This window comes from Myotis davidii, unplaced genomic scaffold (genome assembly GCF_000327345.1).
Source record: "Myotis davidii unplaced genomic scaffold, ASM32734v1 scaffold135, whole genome shotgun sequence".
Lineage (NCBI taxonomy): Eukaryota > Metazoa > Chordata > Mammalia > Chiroptera > Vespertilionidae > Myotis > Myotis davidii.
In genome coordinates this window covers 4,997,856-5,019,686 of record NW_006289813.1, presented here as the reverse complement: position 1 = coordinate 5,019,686, position 21,831 = coordinate 4,997,856, and the positions used below count along the sequence as shown (strand labels likewise).

The window sequence follows — 21,831 nt, the reverse complement described above, 5'->3', positions numbered from 1 at the left end:
TGGGGGAAACATGTATGTGGTTAATAAATACTTGTCTTTTATTAATTTTATAATTGGGGGGGGTGATGAAATTTTTATGTAGTGATTCTCATTACAAAAAGTCTGGTGGCTTATGTTGTATCTTCATGTGGACCAGTAGTTTTATTGCTAGCTTTACCCAGTGGCCAGATAAGTTTCTATTGAATGAGTACAAAAAAACGTTTTACATAAATGTTAAAGGCACTCTTTAAAATTAAATACCCATTGCATTTTGAAGTTATTTCTTAAATGTTCTTACAAGCTAATATCTTTTTAAAGTAAGATACTTGTAAAACACTGTGTAATATGAAGCGAGAATTCTCATGATCCATCCACAATGTGTTAAGATATAATAGCTTCTTAAATATAACTTTATTTCTAAATTTATTTCCCTTTTAAACTTTGAATTATGAACTTATAGCTGCAAACATTATAAAATTTTTATTTGATCCGTACAATAAATATTTTTGGTATTGTGGGGGTTCAATCATTAATTTAAAATGCCTCTTATTTCAAAATTGTTTGTGGGAAAGATGAGGAATGGCTTTGTATAGTAGAATATTGCCATGTTGTATAATTAAAATAAATAAAAACGCTCTGTGTGTTCAGACTTCTGTCTATAAAAGAATCTCCCTAATGTGAAAATGCCCTGTCTGGCCATTGCTCTAGTTTATTTAGGTTCAAGTAAAATGTTTTAATTTATTATAATGTAATGTAATTCATTTGCAACATGACTAACCAGCTGAGACAAAGAAATCTGCCTCTTATTTCCAAATCGCTGTGAATAAAGATTTTTCAACCTCCCTTGATAGTTCTCATTGGAGAGAGATAAATAATTGCTGCATTTAAAAGTATTTAGGTTGAGCAAGAGGAAAAGTGTGTTTAGGTTATCTAAATTAGGAGATTCTTAAGAGAATAAGAAATGGGGTTGGGAGTAAAAAGAGTCAAGTAGTATTAGAAATCTAGATTTGTCAGCAGGTATAGTAAATAAGCTTTCCAAAGTGACTATAAAGGATAAAAGGCAGATGAATCCAGTATTGAATCTTTGGTATAGATATTACCAATAGCAAAGAATGATTGTAGGTAGAAATGTATTGATTTGATATACATTACATTATTAGTTTGATAATAATTACTTTTGACCTATAAAAACAGTAATTCATTTAGTTCAACCTAAGATAAATAGTGGGAGAAACAGAATATGATTAGTTTATGAAGTGTTTAATATAAGATTTATAGTAAAAGCTAAGTTAGAACCTCAGTTATGATTATTCTCATTAAATGACATTGGGTAAGATACTTTATTACTCTGAGCCATTTCTCATCTGTAAAATGCGATAATATCACAAGATTATCTTAAGTATTAAATAATATAATGCCTATAAATTACTAATAATACCTGATATATAGGAAGTATTTAATAAATATTACCTACTACTGTGAAATGTGATTGACTGAAAAAGAACATAGGGAATCACAAAAATTGTGTCAGAAAAGCCTCAATTTGGTTAAATATAACCTAGAGACATTAGCAAAAGCAATTTAAATTCCATTACTAAAGGCTTTTCTCAACCAGCGTTCTTCATCTGAATCACCAAACACAAAATTATTTGAGTGACTATTTTCTCAATTTATACCAAGGATGCTTCATAGCTGATACCATTCAATAGGCATAGGAGAAATTAGTTAATTTGTTACAAACAATGTATTGTCATTAGGACTTAATTGTCTTGTGTTTAGTTTGAAAAGACTGCAAGAATGTTGAGGCCTCATTAATGTTATTAAACAAAATATTCATGGTATTGATTACACAAGGAAATTAGATTGAGTAGCCATGTAGTTAAATAAGGGACATTTCAGATTTATTGAGGGTCTAGTTAAACTTCTAGAAAGGGTCATGAGAAAAGGGGGAAATATACCAGAAAAGGAAGGACTATGTAGTAAGGAATCTGTAGGACAGAGGGATTTTTAAATCTTAAAATGGATTATTTTTTAAATATTCTAATGCATTAAGTCATTACAGTGTTGATATCTTTTGTTAAACAAATTAAACTGAATACTAAATGAAAGTTTGAAATATGCATTGCTGTCTTTACAAGAGCATTTTATTTTAATCTGTTGCTCTTTTGGTGCTGCAGAGTAAAGGAGTTTGGAATTAGTCCATCAGACATTCCCTTCTCACAGGGTAGTGGCAGTCGCCCTGATCTCTCTCCTTCTTATGAGTATGACGACTTTTCTCCTTCGATTACCAGGTCTAGTTCATTCTATACATAAGATATTTATTTTAATAGTTTCTTTTGAATTGTGCTGTGTATAAATATTTCATTTACATTTATTTTGTCCTGAGCCATTTTATTTTTCATTTTGTTTGGCAGGTGGTGGTTGTAACTGCATGATCTTTATTTCCATGTACTTTATTAATTTATTTGCTTTAAAATGTTTATTTAGAATTCAGGCTTCTTATTTTGTCTCATATTTTTAAGGGTGATGTCATCTTTGCACATCTACCATTAAAAATGAACTGTCTTGTTTAAAATGAAAAGTTTACCTTTATTCTGTATGCTATTGTAAATTTCCTTATGTGCAAGGAAATAAGGGCCCTCTTGACTTAGAAAGTATACGCAAGTCTGTAAATTTAAGTATAATGGGTAAACATTTTTTAAATAATGGAACTAATTTACATTTTATAGTATACAGTAGAATAAGGTTATTTCACATGTAACTATTTAAATTGGGCATTAGAACTACCAAAAATCTGTACATGTATTAAATTCTCTGATTTTGGCAAAGATTCATTGATTGATCTAAGTGCCATTGTTAGCATTTTTCTGTTCATATAATTTGAACAGCAGTCTCTTACTTTGAAATACTGATTCACATACTTTGCTAATTCTCACTTATTATGTACAATAATTTCATTAGAAGTAATTGTATAGTTACCTAAATAAATTTTGTAAGGTTAAACATCCCTTTAGGGTTTCCACAGACTTCAGGTAAATTTGATCTGCAAAACTGACATCATCAATCTTAATATGTTAAATTGTCTTTATATTGAATAAGTTGGTATTTTGTTTTTTCTGTGTAAGTCTTTATTAATTTTAGATGCCTCTTATATGTTTACAGGGTAAAAGAACTGACTGTGGATCCAACTGCTGCTGGTGATGTTCGTCCAATAATGCACCATCCACCAAATCAGATTGATGACTTAGAGGCACAGTGGGGTGTGGGGAGTTCCCCTCAGAGAGATGATCTAAAACTTCTTTGTGAACAAAATGTGAGTGACAATATAGTTGTAATTATCTAATCTTAGTTCATTTCATCAGTAGCAGAACTTGATAATTGAAATCTAAATTAGGGATCAGCAAACTATAGGCATACTTAATTTATTGTGCTTCATTTTATTACACTTCTCAGATGGGATATTTTTTATAGATTGAAGACAAGACCCTCACCAGCAAAAAGATTAGGACTTCCTTTATTGAGATATTCGCTTTATTGAAATGGTCTGGAATTGAACCTGCAGTATCTTCACAATGTGTCTGTACAGGCTATGAGCCAGCCATCTGTTTTTATAAATAAAGTTTTATTGAAACATGGCTATGCTCATTCATTTATGGGTTATCTGACTACTTTCTTACCTCAACAGAAGTGACAAAAATGATATCGCTCACAAGTTCAAAATATGTACTATCTGGCCCTTTAAGAAAGTTTGCTGACCTCTGATCTACACTTCATTTTTCTCGGATTTTATACTGTTATTAAAATTTGGGAATTTTTAAAGTAACATAGGGAAAAATAAGTTTTAAGAATTATACTTGGCCAAAACCAGTTTGGCTCAGTGGATAGAGCATCGGCCTGCAGACTCAAGGGTCCCAGGTTCGATTCCGATCAAGGGCATGTACCTGGGTTGCGGGCACATCTCCAGTGGGAGATGTGCAGGAGGTGGCTGATCAATGTTTCTCTCTCCTCGATGTTTCTAGCTCTCTATCTCTCTCCCTTCCTCTCTGTAAAAAATCAATAAAATATTTAAAAAATAGGATTATTAGAGCATCGGCCTGCAGACTCAAGGGTCCCAGGTTCGATTCCGATCAAGGGCATGTACCTGGGTTGCGGGCACATCTCCAGTGGGAGATGTGCAGGAGGTGGCTGATCAATGTTTCTCTCTCATCGATGTTTCTAGCTCTCTATCTCTCTCCCTTCCTCTCTGTAAAAAATCAATAAAATATTTAAAAAATAGGATTTACATTATAACATATATAAAGCTTAAAAACAAAATTAACTATGGTCACATGAGTATGTATTAAAAGGATGCATGAGCAAAAATCAAACCTGGTGCCCAGCCGGTGTGGGTCAGTGCTTGACCATAGACCTATGTACCAGGACACAGTTCAATTTCCTGTTAGAGTACATGTACAGGTTGCGGGCTTGGTCCCTGTTGGAGCCATGCAGGAGGCAGCAATCAATGATTCTTATCATTGATGTTTCTGTCTCTCCTTCCTTCCTTTCTGAAATCAATAAAATTATATTTTAAAAATATAGTTTAAAAAAAGATATGGATTATACATTTAAAAAGTGAAGTTAAACAACTATATAAATAACTTTTATATCTCACAAACAGTAAGGAATCCCTCAGTATATTAAAGTAACTATGTGAAAATGTGTATTTTTTGTGTCTTTTTACTTCTTTACACTTTTGTCTTTATACAGTGGGCACATTTTTTTTAAGATATTTTCTTGATTTTTTACAGAGAGAAGGGAGAGGGATAGAGAGCTAGAAACATCGATGAGAGAGAAACATCAATCAGCTGCCTCCTGCACACCCCCTACTGGGGATGTGCCCACAACCAAGGTACATGCCCTTGACCGGAATCGAACCTGGGACCCTTCAGTCCCCAGGCCGATGCTCTATCCAGTGAGCCAAACTGGCTAGGGCAGTGGGCACATATTTTTATAATATCTTGTGAATAATTGGGAAATCAAATTTTTAAATTATGAAATGTTACTAAACATTTCAAACATACAGAAAGCAATCAGATTTAACAAACGATAGCATTTTGACAGGGTTTTTTGTGGTTTTTTTTTTAAGAATTGAGACCTTCAGAATACCAATTTGATATTGTGCTTTTGGTGAAAAGAAATTTAAAGACATATATATGACTTAAATTGTTAGTGAAAATTAATACTGAGGAAATATTTCAGTATATTTATAGTCAGCAATAAAGATTTTTGAAAAGTTGTGCTATTCCAAAAGTGATTGCTTTGGGGGCCGGGGGGAGGGGAAGGCGGGCTGTAATTTTGCATTAAAGTGCCTGGACTCAGTGAAAATTATCCTTTACTGATATACTTAATTTTGGGATGTCTTTTTGAGTGTTACATTAAGTGTTTTTACCCATAAAAAGAAATTTTGGCGCTAGCCAGTTTGGCTCAGTGGATTGAGTGTCGGCCTGTGGACTAAAAGGTCCCTGGTTCTATTCTGCTTAAGGGCACATTCCTGGGTTTCAGGCTCGATCCACAGTAGGGGGTGTGCAGGAGTTAGCCGATCAGTGATTCTCTGTTATCATTGACGTTTCTATCTCTCTCCTTCCTTCCTCTCTGAAATCAATAAAAATATATTAAAATTTTCAAAAAAAGGACTTGTGGCTTTGCTTTTTATGGTATATTTTAGGAGTTTTCCTCTGTTTCTGAATACATTTTTGTAAATAACATAGAAAAACATTTACATTACATTACATTTAAAAATATAAACTCTGTTGTAATTTTTAAACTTTTTATTTTAAGGAAGAAGAGGTTTCTCCACAATTGTTTACTTTCCACGAAGCTGTCTCACAAATGGTAGAAATGGAAGAACAAGTTGTAGAAGATCACAGGGCAGTGTTCCAGGTAAAGTAAGACAGGACCTTTCATCAAAATGTTTCTTTAGAGAAATTAACTAAAAACTCTAACAATTTTTGACTCCCACAGAAATCTAAAAAAAAATACTTGTTTGTGTGTATGCAGATATATATATATTTGTAGCACATATGATAGGGCAAATTTTGAGTATAAAATTTGAACGGTGGTTACAAATAACCTTTCTTTAAAGATCTAGTTTATTTACTACCATTCTCCCATTTTATTTGCTTTTGTCAGTTGTCCATTTTTAGAGGATTGAACTTCTGCCCTCCAATATCCCTTTTTTTCATGTTAGGTGAGTATATTGAGTGTCTTCATGTCAGGACAGCAGTAAGGAAAAAATTCTTCTAAAGATTATCAGAGCAGTTGAGGAGGTGTCAGTCTTCGTAGAAAGGAAGGCTTCAGGGAGGGACAGTAACTGCTCTGACTGAGCTGTCAGTGGCAGATGAGTGAGGGGTGGCAGTAGGTTCTTAGGTACAGTATTCATTTCACTGTGTGTTCAACCTTTTACAAACACTTTTACTGTATGATCATCCTTTGCCTCCCCCCACCCCTTTAAACTAGAAAATAGCCTTGCAGGTGATACCTATGAGGAGGTGATGGGAAAGTGAAGAGAACATTTCATGTCGTTATAGAAGACTGTATAGTCAGCTTGCCTTCCCCACCCCACCCTCACCCTGCCTTTCTGGAGTACTATAAATACCTTCTGAGAAAAAGTGAACAATAGCTTAGTGTCTCCCTATCAACCTGTATTCCTTCCCTGATGTTGAAGAAATCTTCTCTAAACAAGTATTAATGTTCCTTTCTAGGCCATTCAAGTGCCTGGATGAAGGGCTCAAAAATATAAAAAACTTTATAATTTTAGAACAGGTTATACATTATTAAAACTGTTACAGTTTTAGTCAAACCTTTATCATAAGAATCTGTAGAGGTCTATGTGTTTAGATTTAATTAAGAAAGGACCCTTGTAATTCTAGGAAAATTGTGCCCTTTTGGAGCAAGGTGTCCCATAAAAACCATTTCCCATTGTGCCACTTTATGTTGAATTCTAAAAGTTTGATTTATTGGCAGAACTGTGTGCTCTGACTTTCAAGCCAATATTTTTATAATTCCATTTATTGTCCCTTTATACTGTGATCTGTCATTTCTCAAAATAAGGTTTTGTTTTTTAAAAATTAAGTATATAGCTGAAGGAAAAACAAATACTGGGTTTGTCTTTTAATTGACACATATACAGTTTTCTAATAGTTAACTATATCTAGGTTAACCAGTTCTGCCTGGTGACACATAGTTATAATTAGCCATTAAATTTCATTGATATTTGGAAAATTGAAATTATGTGTACTCTAACAATCTAGAAAGTATCCTTTTTTATATCCAAAAATTCTAATTTGGAAGATGTGATAGTGTTATAAATTCTTATGATTCATGACATTGCTAGAAGATAAACTCATAAATTCCACATATCTAAAATCAGTTAAGAATGAGGGTTTTCCTTGAAGTATTTATGAATGGTGAATAACTACTATTTAGTGGTTCACTTGACTCTTCTAAGATTGGCTATCCATTGGTTCTTAGAGTCACAATAATTTGAAAAACTAGTGTTCTGAATTTAGAGCTACCTCTTTGGCCCAACTGTGAGGCCCCAATGTATATGTTAATTCCAGATGATTTACAAGTTCTAGGCTACTATAGATTTCATTAGATTGCTCATTAGCTTTCTTACATCCATTATTTCCCTGTTTTAGAGATAGCTATTGAGGTTTTGAGACTTACTCTGCTCATTGATATTTACGTGTTTGATTCATTCCATTCCATTCCATCCTCTCACCACCACCACCACCTCCAAAGAAAGAGAAAAAAACACACATACACATACAAGGTAGAATAAAAGTAGAAAAATTAAGCCATCTCACTTTGTCTATAATATTTGTATTTGAATCTAGAAATATTTTTTCTTTTTTTAAATTTTTTTATTAAGTTATTACATATGAGTCCTTATCCCCACTAGAAATATTTCTTAATGTTACTCTGTATATAAAGATGTTTTATGGTAATATTTTAGAGAATACCATCTTGAGTGTGTTTGATGATATTTAACATATGTAAAATTTGTAAATTAGTTTCTGTCTTATAAAGAGGCTTACTGGATTAATGGAATTTTTGTCCTTTTAGGAATCTATTCGATGGTTAGAAGATGAAAAGGCTCTTCTAGAGATGACTGAAGAAGTAGACTATGATGTAGATTCATATGCTACACAACTTGAAGCTATTCTTGAGCAAAAAATAGACATTTTAACTGAGCTGCGGGGTAATTCTTTTTTCATTTTAATGTTTGAAATCTGCTTAATTGCAAAAGAGCATCTGAAGTGAAAATTATGGGCAACACTTAACATCTTTTTAGAGGTGTATAGGCATACCAACCATTCTGTTTTTTGAAAAAGAAACATGGAATACCATTTCAAGTGCTCACTAGTCTTTTTTCTTTCAGTCTTTTGAGAAAATAAGATTAGAGGGAAAATGTATTTTAAGAAATTTGTAAGTTTTATAGACCCATTAGTCATTTTAGTTCAGTAGGCCAGTGCTTTTCAGAATTGTTTTCCTTGGTTTAGATCTATTCAGGGTCATCTTTCTATAGCCACCTATCTACATCTTCTTCTATGCATCTAATGTCATGTTTTCCTTTGAACACTTGTTTTGAAAAAGAGGAAGATTTCTAGAAGTATGTGGCTTATTCACATGTAATGTCTGCTTGGCTTTTTAATTAGCTTATCTGCAGCTTCATATATGCATTTATTTACTGTATGTGCTAGGTTTTTAGGCATTGGCAAATTAGCTGTCTCCATTTATATCTGAGTGGGCATCAGTGTGTATATGCAGTACAACATAACATCAGATTGAAATTGCTAGTTTTTAGCACCAAAGCTGCTTAATTTTTAAAAATAGGTCCTTTGTGAAGTTGGTTATTTGACATCATATCCTACTAGAGGCCTCGTGCACAAATTCGATCATGGGTGGGTTCCCTAGGCCTGGCCTGCTGGAGCCAGCCCTTGGACCCCCTGGGAAAGGGACCATGCCCACCACCACCAACCCCCAGTTACCCATCCCAGCCCGGGGCCCATAGGCCCCATCACCACCCCACAGTGCCCTACACCACCACCCCCTTGCCGCCACGCAGCTGCGGTGTGTGGGCCCCCTGGGAAGGGAGAGGACAAGAGTGAGACAAACCCTTGTGTCGAGGGCTCATTATAGGTCGCAACAAGGGAGCTGCTCTGCTATATAAGAAACGCTGACCCCAAAATAGGTAGTCTACAAATGGTTTAGCACCAGGGGCCAATGGGGGGCAGCGGCTGGGGGGAGGGACCACAGGCAGTTGGCTGTCCACAGGAGGTTGGCTGTGGGAGCACACTGACCACCAGGGGGCAGCTCCTGCGTTGAGCATCTGCCCCTGGTGGTCAGTGCGCATCATAGTGACTGGTCAGCCTGTCGTTCCGGTTGTTCGGTCCTAACGGTCACTGAGGCTTTTATATATATAGATGGAGTCAGCATTTCCCCAACTTCAGTTGTGCAAATGTAGGGTTTCTAAAATTTACTTTTGTTTTTCATACTCTTCATGTTCACGCCTTGATTTAAAGTGTTTTGATCATTTTTCTAATCTTCCATAATTCATAAAGTTTTTCTATATGCATTTTATTCAGAAGATAGAGCATAAGGCATTCGAGGTTTTTTCTGTTTATATATAGCTTTTAACTTAGTTGACTTCTTTCCCTTAATTCTCTCATTCATGTATATAAAGCATATCAATAACTTTTAAGAAATTACTATCTAGTTATATATTATTCAGTTTTTTCTTAGAAATGTTTTATCGTCCAGGCATAATTTTGGTATTAAGAAGTTTAAGAGCCATTATATTAGCAGCCAACAGATCCAGAAATCCTTAATTTTCTGTCTAAATTTTAGAAAAGTCAGCTTTTTAAAAACATCATTGTATTTCTGAAGGAAAGAAATTTGCAGCTTCCTTTTCTTCTGAAGACTGTTTTAAGTTGGATAATTCTGTTGAGGGGTGCTGTCCTGTGCATTGCACAGTGCTTACCAGCATCCTGGTCTCCAGACTAGATGACAGTAGCACTACTCCAGTTGTGGCAATCAAAAATTTCCGTAGGAATTATCAAATGTCCCCAGAGTAGGAGGCTGGGGCTAAAATCACCCTGGTTGCCCTAACCGGTTTGGTTCAGTGGACAGAGCGTCGGCCTGCAAACTGAAAGGTCCCAGGTTCGATTCCGGTCAAGGGCATGTACCTTGGTTGCAGGCACATCCCCAGTAGGAGGTGTGCAGGAGGCAGCTGATCGATGTTTCTCTCTCATCGATGTTTCTGTCTCTCTCCCTTCCTCTCTGTAAAAAATCAATAAAATATATAAAAATAAAATCACCCTGCTTGAGAACCATTGTTATAGGAAGATGCCTCTGCCAATTTACTTAACTATTTTTTATTCTTAAATGACTCTGAGTCAGTATATGGTAGACGGGTAATAGAATTTTAAGACCAAGAAATGCATTACCCCTTAATCCCCTTCCCTAGCCACTATTTCTTTCTTAAAATTCATAGCTTAAAAAGATAAAATAGAAAAAAATAATAAAATAAATAAATAAAATTTTAAAAAAGATAAAATAGTCATTGGGAGTAGAAATTTTCTAACATTGAGAGAAGAAATGTCTGCTTTACAGTTTAATAAGATTCATAGTGTTCCTTTTGGACATAACTGTACATATTTTACACACATATAAAGCCTGTCTACACTCCAAAAGGAATACAAATTGAAATTGAACGTTGTAAAAAATGCCAAACAGAAACCTGTTGACAATAGCAAAAGCAGGTATTTCTAGGAATCTATAATGAAACTGCTGCTATAGTTGAGCATTGTATTTAGTTCTGAGTTTTTGGGCAACAAAAAAAACAAAAGAAAAATCTTGAGTTAAGATTACGAAATAAGCGAGCCAACTTGATACCCATGAAGTTGTATATTGTGTTGCCTATGATGTGGTACTTACTCCCTGTTCTTTTCTTTTTCCAAGATAAAGTGAAATCTTTTCGTGCAGCTCTACAAGAAGAAGAACAGGCCAGCAAGCAAATCAACCCTAAGAGACCCCGTGCCCTTTAAGTTGGTATTTGCTGCTAAAGGATCCCCAGAACCCTCACTGTTTTAACATACAAGGTTCAGCTGTAAGGGCCATTTGGAAGTTTGAAATTTTAATTGTCTGTGGAAAATGTCTTGTCCCTTCACCTGAATGACATTTCAGTTTTGTGAAACACAACTTTGTCTACAAAATGCTTCTAGTCCAGACGGCACAACCAAGATTTGGTAATAGTGAAGCATTTTGTTTCATTTACCCAAATAGTGATTTACTTTTGGAGATCCTTACCAATTTTATTTTCTATATGATGAAGTAAGATTGTGGACTTGATCCAGGGGTGAGTAGTAGGGGGAAGCCACAGCATTTCCTTTTAACTCGGTTCAATTTTCGTAGCAAGACTGAGCAGTTTTAAATCCTTTGTGTGCATGCATACCTCATCTGTGATTGTACATACCGTGCCACTCTTAGGGACAGCTGTGCTCACCTCTTTCTGCTTTGTGCCTTGACTAAGGCTATTGACCCTGAATTTCTGATGCACAGCCAAGTTAAATTACATTCCTTATTTGTCATTGTAAATTACCTTTATTGTGTGTACATTTTTACTGTATTTGAGACATTTTTTGTGTGTTGCTAGTTAATTTTGCAGGATGTGCCATATCATTGAATGGAACTAAAGTCTGTGACAGTGGACATAGCTGCTGGACCACTCCATCTTATATGTAAAGAAATCTGGAATTATGGTTTTAAAACTTTTAACATGTGATATAATTTTCTTAGCATTTTCTTTGTAAAGAAAATATAAACTAGTTGATGTATAATAAAAAGTAATGGAATTCTGAGAAGAGTTTTATCTTAGGATAATACATATATATGCAGTGTGTTCCAGTGTGTTATTAACAAGACTAATAGTGCAATTTGCTCCTTAAAAATACCATTACTTAAGTTGAAGTGTCCATTAGCATCCCAAACGGTACCTTTTAAATGTACTGTTAAAGGAAATTGGCTTCTGATGCATGAACATTTACATAATACATTGGAAGTAGTCCATAATAGAACTGTTAGTTTAAGCCAAGTATAGACAGTACATAAATCCCTTGAAAGTGAATTAAGCTAACAAGAGTTGACTTTGCTTTAAAAGACAGATCTAACCCAAGCTCCGTCCATTACCTAATGTATGATGTTTCACCATTATTTGGTGAGAACCACCAAATTCTCACCAATAAATTGGTCTAGGGTGTGCTACTTTTTATATGGTAGCATTTATTTTTACAGATTGCTACTCCAAGGAAGAAAACTGGCTACTTCTCATGTAAATATTTTGTTAAACAATTTATATATCTCTCTAGAACATTTCCCTCAGCTCCTAAGAGAATCCAGGAGTGTATTAACAACAAAAAATCTCCCAAGGATATCTTGTTTTGACTTACTCTAGGAAAATAATAGCTCATTCCTTTGAGCCACAGGGAAGCTATGAATACTAGTAGAGTCACATGAGCCAGATTCGCTACTTCACTTCAGACAACTCAGAGGGCAGTTGTGGGATATCTGAATACCATGGTGAAATGCTCCTCTGTAAACTTGAATTCTAGAACAAATGTAGATTTTTCACAATGTGCTTACTAATAAATGGAATCTACGGAATGAGTTTAGAGATAATTTTCTTCAATATAATCACCTTTGTTTTGGAAGGAACTCAGGTTTTCTTGCAGCTGTAAGATATGTTCTATTTGTGTTTATTTCAAAGAGAAGAGGAAGAATGGAGAACTATTGACCTTGCAGAGGCTGTTTAGAAAGGTAGTTTTTGAGCCTAACCAACCTTCAAAGGACAATAAAAAGGTTTGAGTTTTCTTATTGTAAAGCACAACAGATTAGTCTTACTTAAAATAGATGGATACTATCTCTAGACGGTCCCCTTATATTTAAATGTGCTGCTTTATTCTATAATGGCTTCATTCTGATCAGTAATCAAGGTATATAAAAAATCAGTACACCAGAAAAGATCTTGGTAGTATAATCCAGTATTTCAGTTTTACAGATAGGGAAACTAAGGGCCAGAAAAGGGACTAAAACTCAGCAGATACTAGGGTGTAGAGGAAAAGCTGAATGAATAAACCTTAGAATTTTCCTGTAAGAATAGAAATAGTACAAGTGAATTTTGCAAAGTAAAGTTTTTTGATATTTAAAAAAAGCTACCCAAGTATAATATTTATAAAAAAAGTGGCTTGATACAGCTATTTAAAAAGAATTTGGATCTGAATTAAACATTCTTTACTTTCTCAGACTTGAAAGCTGATATTCCTATTAATAAGTAACAAAAATACATTATTTTCATTATATAGGAATATTTGAAAAATAATCTGTTTAGGTAAACAAATTAACTTCCTTTCTAGGTTTACTCAGTGTACCTTTGTTAAAATAATTTGAAACACTTCTGTTAAGGTAGGCATAAAAAATGAAGATATTTTTATTTCCTTATATAAATAATCAGCTATTATATATAATTCTTTATTAAAGAATATTAACAATATTGATAATGATTTAGACATAGTAACTAATTAAGATATGGTTGTGACATCTATTGAAATTTTCATCCTTACATTTTAAATAGATTATAGCTAAGCATCAGGTATATAAAAGTGCTGGAAATTTTCATTATCCAGAAGTTATAGGAGGAATACTGGGAGCCTATTCTTGTGGGAAAATTACTGGTTGAGTTTTGTTTGTTTCGAAGTTGATGTGCAGATATTTTAAATGAAGTTTTGATTTCTAAAACCTCTGGAAATTTCGTTAAAACAATTACTATCTCCCCAAGAAAAAACATACAATCTTATAATTCATTTCACATTCTAGTTGAGCATCCTTATTTACAGGTAAGGAATCATGGCCAGAAGTAATGTCTGGCACCACATGATCTCAGGAGCAGACTCAAGCTTACCAGAACCCTGATGTAACTGTGATGTTACAGGATAAGTAAAGGGGTAGCTAGGCAGTGATAGAAGTTATATAGGATAAACAGAGAAACAAGATTAAAATAAAATTGTTTTACTGTACATATGAATAATAAATGATATGGGGAATATGTGACTCAGTTAAGCATATTTAACTTTATACCTGAAGAATAAAGGACTAAAGAGTTGAAGGCCTAAATTGGTCTTCACATTAATATATAACATAGAAAATAGAGTAACATCTTTATACAACAACCTGTTAGAAATGAAGTTTGTCAAGTTGTGTCTGTGGCTCTTGAAAATTATCATGTATAGACTGGACCCTGCCCTGTGTTAAATATTAAAAACAAACCGAAAAAAAACCTTGGGAACTTAAAATTGACTTAAGTTCCTTAGAAATTTGGACTAATTACTAGTAATAGTAACATTAAATCAAAAATAGTCAAGCACAGTGTCCCAGTGGAGGAAAAGCATACATATCTTCTCAAATTATTAAAAATATATAATTCAAGTTTCTTTTCTTGAGTTTGAAAATTCTGTTTTCCAGATACCTAAGAAAAATGGATACCTTCTGCATTGAATCCATGTAGCAATCTGAAAAGAGCCAAAGTAAGATGATATTAAAAAACTAATCTGTAGCACATAACAATCAGTGCATATAGTTCCTAAACCATGAATTCTAAAACATGAACACATCAGCAAACCTATGAAGCCCACCCACTTGGAACACTAGTCATTAAAGAAACATTCACCAACTAAATGTATAAGACCCATCTTTTTAATACTTCTTTTTGTCATAGCCTGTGTGTCTTAAATTATGAATTGGACTAAAAGCATCATAGAACTCTACTATCCCAGACCTAAGAGCTCATTAGCAATGGTTTCAACATGGTGATTAAGAAGACTGGAAGAAATTTGGTGAGAATGAAAGAAAATAAGAGGAAATATTTCTATTTAAACCGGAGATTAGTTTTAGGATGGCTCGTAGGAACAGGTCAAGATGGGTTAGAATGTCTAAAAAAGGAAGCTAGGTATTTATGAGTAATATTTAACTTAGGGGATTAACATTGAATAAAGACTCAGTAATATTACTAACCTGCCAATATAAAATGTAAACCCTACTTGTCTTAGTTATATAGAACTGTGTTTCCAGCTTAGAAAAGTCAAACCGATGACTTTTGTAACCATCTACCCTTGTTTTTTTTAATTTGGCCCCTAGACCAGTGCTCGGCAAACCGCGGCTCGCGAGCCACATGTGGCTCTTTGGCCCCCTGAGTGTGGCTTTTCCACAAAATACCAGCTCTTCCACAAAATACTGACTTCTGCCCATGGGCCATGAAGTTTCAATCGCACTGTACGTGCACGCCCACACGTGGTATTTTGTGGAAGAGCCACACTCAAGAGGCCAAAGAGCCGCATGTGGCTCACGAGCCTCAGTTTGCCAACCACAGCCCTAGACCATCGAAGCTTTAAAAATGAATTAGCTAAAAATTAGCAAAAATTTCTATATTAAGTGATGGTTTATGAGGAAACCAAAGTGTTAGTGATTAAAAACAGTGAGTACAGCCTAATAATTACCTGGGTAACTGAACCCTTACACTATTTTCACGAGACTTGTATAATTCAAGGAAAATAAATTTTGGTGTACATTGCCCAGATAATTACAAAACAAGTAACTATATTACTAAAGCAATTATAAATGATAACCAGATATGATTGTAACAAACTATTTCATGCTTAGGGTCTATTCAACAATAGATATGCCCAATAAAGAAAAAAGTGAGAGCCCTAGCCGGTTTGGCTCAATGGAAAGAGCGTTGGCTTGGGGACTAAAGGTTCCCAGGTTCGATTCCAGTGAAGGGCACATGCCTGGTTGCGGGCTCGATTCCCAGTAGGAGGCTTGCAGAAGGCAGCCAATCAATAATTCTCACTCATCATTGATGTTTCTATCTCTCCCTCTCCCTCTCTGAAATCAATTAAGAAATATATCTTTTAAAAAAAGGAAAGAAAAAAGTGAGATCCAACTACATGTCTTAGGGTTCTTCCGCCTACAGTAGGTTATGAATAGGGAGTTGGAGGAGGGAGTTAAAGGGGAGGAGCATACACACCACAACACACTGACACAGGCATCTCCGGCTAGGACTGTTATTTACTCCTGTTCTTAAAATGTTCACTCTGCTGCAGCTAACTCGCCTCCATCTTCTGCACCAATCACCATTCTATGCCTTGGAAGTGCTATGCAATAACTCCCTGGTAGCACTTTACACCGCTTACAAGCCTTTAAATCTCTAATCTTAAGGTGTCACAGTAAAGAAATGTAAACACTTAGGAAAAGAAAAATGTAATTACCTGATGAAGTCATCTATGTCCATGGAACGGGCCCGCTTGTCACTAAAACCTGTGCTGGTTAGGATTTGCTGTATTTTATCTGCTATGCTGAAATCTTCTGGTATTATCTATCAAGATTCAGAATAAATGAACAACATATCTTTAATGAAGTCACCTTGACTCTATTTCTTTTTAGTTCAGTAAGTCATAAAATAGTTACCATCTGTCCATTACTTGCATCTAAGTGATTAATCTTTAGCACATACCAAATACTCAGAAGTCCTCCAATGAATGAATCAAGAATATTGTCCTCTTTTTAAAAAATTCTATCAGTTTCAGCTTTTCATAGCAAAATAATTGGAGCTGAAACTAAATTTTAAAGCAACTGTTAATCTTTTTAAAACAACTCATTTTCTTGGCACCAATCTCTTTTTTCCAGCTTAATTTTTCTCTAAGAGGTGGCCTCCAACCCTTACGAAATATTACATATATCAGACTTTACATATTTTATCCAAAGATTTTTCTTAAGCCAGCTTAATATTTTCTTAAGCAATGTTTAATGATTTTGTCTATAAAAGAAAATGGAGGTAGCAATGTGATACCTTAAGCCATAGGAGTCCAAAAATAGAATGGGAATTTGCTTTTTTTGGTCCTGTTTAATTAATTTGAAAGAACTAATAAATAGTCATTATATATGGACACTAGGGGCCCAGTGCACGAATTTGTGCATGGGTGGGGTCTGGCTGGCTCACCTCTACCAGGCCAATCAAGGCTAGCCAGCAGGGGGGAGAGGCTTCAGGAAGTTGGCTGGCCAGCCCCGTCCCCATCAGGCTGGTTGGACAGCCGCAGTGCACGTCATAGTGACCAGTCATTATAGTTGCTTGGCTTTTATATATAGATGTTTGTGTGTGCTCACAGACACAAAATTGCTTAAAGAAAATGTTGCACAGATAATGATTAAGAGGCATGAAGCTCACAACCAGAAATCTGCTATTCAGTCTACTTTATCCTAATCAATTTCTAGGTATTGACATTTAAAATTTATAATTGCTATATGAGCAACAGACAAGAAGGGATGGTCACAATTATTTTAAGCTGAGCAAACTGCACATGCCTACACCTTTGAGGAAATTATGACTCAGTTGAATCTATGGCTGAAACAGCTATCAGTAGTTAAAGAAGATACAGTAAAATAACTGAGATTTCTCAGATCTGTTCCATAAAATATACATGAACACTGACTTGTTAAAGTTGTGGTAGTTATACATTGCTTGTGGTCTTTTAAGGATCTTATGGAATGTACAAAATTAAAGAATCTTGATGGAAAGGAATAAGAAATAGAGGGATATTTTAAAACACAACAAATTGAAATCACAAACATTTTCTGCTTACAGTATTATGGACCGAACAGTGAATTCTGTAGTTTTTTTCCAATAACTGCTGTACTGCACTTGACCTGTAGCATAAATGACATTAGTATTTTTATTCCAAAATTAGAGATTATCAATAATTTCCTTTTATTATCAGATAAAAAAATGTTTCACATGGTGAAATTAAGAAATGAAAAAAGGTATTGAATACTTAAAACTTATGAAACACCCACAAACTACATAGTTATATTTAAAAAGTAAAGTCCTAATAAACATCTCCAGTTCTTAACACAGTAAGCGCCAAGCCTGTTTTGTCTTCCATTCCATTTCAATAACTGGTGACTGACATGGCGCTTAACATGTTAAGGGAATTCCAGACTCTCCACAAAACATCACCTAAAAAAAACGAAAAGAAAATCTAGCCAGGCTGATGTTGCTCAGTAGTTGAGTATCAAGCTGTGAACCAGAAGGTCACGGTTTGATTCCCACTCAGGGTGCATGCCAGGGGCTTTGGGCTTGATCCCCAGTGGGGGGTGTGCAGGAGGAAGCCAATCGATTCTCTCATCACTGATGTTTCTCTCCCTCTCTGAAATTAATGTATTAAAAAAACATATATATATACAATTAAACCTTTCACCTCTCTTGTACCCCAAAATGCTATTACATTTTTCCAAGTAAATAAAATTAAATGAATCTTACACAAATGTGGAAGGGGTCCCTCATCACTATTTTTCCAAGGAAAAAGTAGGGAGATACATATAGTCAGTTTTTGTTTTTTCCCCGTATTGCCAATAAACCTGATCTAATTCCCAACTCTAGGAACTTTCTTCATTAAATTCTTCTGCCTCCCAAAGTACAAAGTCAGTTAAAAAGGTAAAGTGTGTCTGGACATGGGCAGTCATTATGCTTATGATATACATGTTCAGGAAAAGGACAAAATTCTAGCAGTTAGCCCAGTGTCTGGAGCATTGGTCCTTCATACATTATAAATCAGTAAAATACTTACTTAAATGCAGCAGACAGTGTCTTGTTTTTCCTAACAAAGGTGATCCTTACTAGACCATCCCATTCCTGAAAGAAAAGATGAATATTTTCTTACAAAATGTCAAATTTGTTTTCTAGGCCTGCTAGGTATTATTGTCTCTCCTAACATATAAACCTGGAACGAACCTTCTGGAGTGATGAAAATGTTCTGTATCTTGATGTGGCTGACACATGCAAAAGTAAGATGTATACTTTTTTTTAACTTCTGTACACCTCACTGAATATTTTAACCTCAATTCCAAAAAATACATTATTCCACATCTGAACAAAGAACAATATAGTATTTTGGCACCTAAAGTGTCATATGCCATCTGTCATTTTCAAAAAAACATGATTCACAGATACATGCAAAAAAATAAAACTAGACCACTTACACCATACACAAAAATGAACTCAAAATGAATAAAGGACTGAAACGTAAGACAGGAAACCATAAAAATCTTAGAGGAATCCACAGGCAGCAAAATCTCAGACATGCAGAAGCAATATCTTCACGGATACAGCTCCTAGGGTAATGGAAACTAAAGATAAAATAAACAAATGGGACTGCATCAAAATAAAAAGCTTCTGGCACAGCAAAAGAAACCATCAATAAAACAACAAGAAAGCCCACTGCAGGGAAGAACATATTTGCCAATGTTATCTCAAATAAGGGTTTAGTCTCCAACATTTACAGGGAACTCATACAACTTAACAAAAGGAAGATAACCCAATCGAAAAATGGGCAACGGACCTAAATAAATACTTTTCGAAGGAGGACATACGAAGGCCAAGAGACATGAAAACATGTTCAAAGTCACTAATCAGCCAAGAGATTGATAAGCCACTCCATTTACCACCAGTTATTGACCACACAAGCATGTTTTTATCCAAAGTGGTTGCAGTAAGGTTTTATATCAAGGGATCTGGTTTCCTTCCCTTTTAAATCACAAAAATAATTTTGATTAAAAGGTGTTTCCCATACAAAATATTATTCTAACAACTATTTTCACCTCATCTTGTTTTCCAAGTCTTACTCAAATAGAAAGTTTTCTATACCTATAATCCTCAACAAAATGCAATGGGATTCTAATCTTTTTACATTTTGTGAACATTTTCCATGTGCTTCTGTGGTCTTCACAACTACCTTGAGTCAAATTATTCCATCTACTCTGTCACAGGATGTATCATAATTAACATTTTCCTGTTAGGACATTTAGGTTGACTCAGTATTTTTCTGCTGTTACAGACACACATCTCCCAACTTGGACATTTTTTTTCCTCCACTGAATGACCTAGCATTTTAACCTCACCTGAAAATTGATAGGTGGTGGCGGATTCTTAGGTTCTATTCTTACAACACTGGATTCCACCTTGGGTGGTGGTCTGAAGTTATTCTTTCCAACCTGTTAATTAGAAAATGTTTCAGTAGTCATCTCAAAAATAACTAAATTAGTAATCAAATATGCTCTCCTAGATACCAGAGGATGAGTTAAGTCACATTAGTTCAATAATAGTCACTTACTTTCATTAAATGGTCCACACGGGCTAACAGCTGTGTATTAATTGAGAGTCTGCAATATAACTTATCTCCAGGTTTTGCAACCAGTCTGAGAGCAAATTCTCTTTGAAACATAAGTATAGCACATCTGAAAAGACACCAAAAAGGAATAAGGAAAATGGTGACTTTCAACTATTAATATATTTGAACTTCAACAGATTTATTTGAGCAGGAAACAGCAAAGCAACACCTGCAATTCATGACAATTCGTCTAGCTGGTTAAAAGATAGAACACCAGCCTTAGCTTTATTATCACAAAATGACCCAGTTGGCTTTTTTCATTTTATAATGGCTATACCTCTCACCCCTTGCCAATGTAAGCCCTCAATGATCAAATGAAAAAGTATTTCAGATCAGCACCAATCTATTCACCCCTTCTAGGAAAACAAAACCCAAAAAACTAAATTGGCTCAGTAGATAAATTATATTCATGGGGTAGCAAACACCCTTATGGAAGAATTGAGGCAGGTTGTGAAATCAGTGTCCTGATTTAGCAGATTAAGGAATATAGTTCTTTTTTTTTTTTCTAATTCAGCAAGCAATGGCAGGCTTTTGGAAGTTCTTGAACAGAAAATGACCATCTTCAAAGGTAGGTTTTGACTCAAACTTTTTTGAATGTAAGTCACATTAAGAAATACATTTGAGCCCTAACCGGTTTGGCTCAGTGGATAGAGCGCAGGCCTGCGGACTGAAAGGTCCCAGGTTCAATTCTGGTCAAGGGCATGTACCTTGGTTGCGGTCACATCCCCAGATGGGGGTGTGCAGGAGGCAGCTGATCAATGTTTCTCTCTCATCGATGTTTCTGACTCTCTATCCCTCTCCCTTCCTCTCTGTCAAAATCACTAAAATATATAAAAAAAAAAAAAAAAGAAAGAAATACATTTGACATTGCCACCCACGCCACAAATATCTGTATGTGTATGTGCCTATGTAACTTAAACAAAAGTTTTGTAAAACTATAATCACCTGGGCCACATGCACTTAAGACCCTCTGATATATTCCATTCCATATCATTAAAAAATTAAAAAAGACAAACATGACCCACTGAATTTATTTTGTAACCACTAAGGGGTTTTTGGCTTGCAGTTTGAAAATGATTGGTATAGATTATCCTAGAAACACTTTAGGAAGCCACTGCAATTGTATAGACATCTATCCTGTATAATAAAAGCCTAATATGCTAAGTGTCCGGTCATCTGTTCAACCAATCAAAGTGTAATATGCTAATGATATGCTAAGGCCGCTCAACCGCTGCTATGACATGCACTGACCACGAGGGGACAGACGCTCAGACTGGTAGGTTAGCTTGCAGCTGGGGTCCAGCGGATCGGGACTGAGCAAGGATGATCCGGACATGCCCTGGAGCCTCCCACAGTCCCTCCCGGGCCCCGATGGGGTCCCTTGGCCTTGCCTGAGCCCTCTCGCAATCTGGACCCCTCAGGGGATGTCAGTCAGAGAGCCAGTTTGGCCCGATCCCGGAGGCCAGGCCAAGTAACCCCACTGGTGCACAAATTCGTGCACTGGGTGTGTGTGTCTCTCTCTCTCTCTCTCTCTCTC

The 21,831-nt window shown here is 35.3% G+C and overlaps 2 protein-coding genes across 7 annotated transcripts in view; one reads left to right on the top strand and one right to left on the bottom strand.

Annotated features, from left to right (window-relative positions):
- Positions 1 to 12,685, top strand: part of KIF2A (kinesin heavy chain member 2A) — a 34,647-nt gene extending 21,962 nt beyond the window's left edge. For 3 of the 6 annotated variants that reach the window (XM_015563075.1, XM_015563074.1, XM_015563073.1), the window contains exons 16-20: positions 2,157 to 2,270; positions 3,142 to 3,292; positions 5,797 to 5,898; positions 8,086 to 8,221; positions 10,984 to 11,912. In XM_015563075.1, the coding sequence (XP_015418561.1) occupies positions 2,157 to 2,270; positions 3,142 to 3,292; positions 5,797 to 5,898; positions 8,086 to 8,221; positions 10,984 to 11,069 (589 nt within the window). In that variant the 3' untranslated portion in view covers positions 11,070 to 11,912. Of the gene's footprint in view, positions 1 to 2,156; positions 2,271 to 3,141; positions 3,293 to 5,796; positions 5,899 to 8,085; positions 8,222 to 10,983 lie in introns of all 6 variants that reach the window. The other 3 variants (XM_006762427.2, XM_006762428.2, XM_006762426.2) reach the window with 3 other exon arrangements.
- Positions 12,686 to 12,956: 271 nt separating this feature from the next.
- DIMT1 (DIM1 dimethyladenosine transferase 1 homolog) overlaps positions 12,957 to 21,831 on the bottom strand; it is a 21,621-nt gene continuing 12,746 nt past the window's right edge. Inside the window, exons 8-13 of the mRNA XM_006762490.2 lie at positions 20,238 to 20,361; positions 20,026 to 20,118; positions 18,696 to 18,760; positions 17,712 to 17,775; positions 16,341 to 16,447; positions 12,957 to 14,585 (exon numbers count right to left, since the gene is read on the bottom strand). Coding sequence (XP_006762553.1) covers positions 14,543 to 14,585; positions 16,341 to 16,447; positions 17,712 to 17,775; positions 18,696 to 18,760; positions 20,026 to 20,118; positions 20,238 to 20,361 — 496 coding nt within the window. The 3' untranslated portion in view covers positions 12,957 to 14,542. The remainder of the gene's footprint in view (positions 14,586 to 16,340; positions 16,448 to 17,711; positions 17,776 to 18,695; positions 18,761 to 20,025; positions 20,119 to 20,237; positions 20,362 to 21,831) is intronic.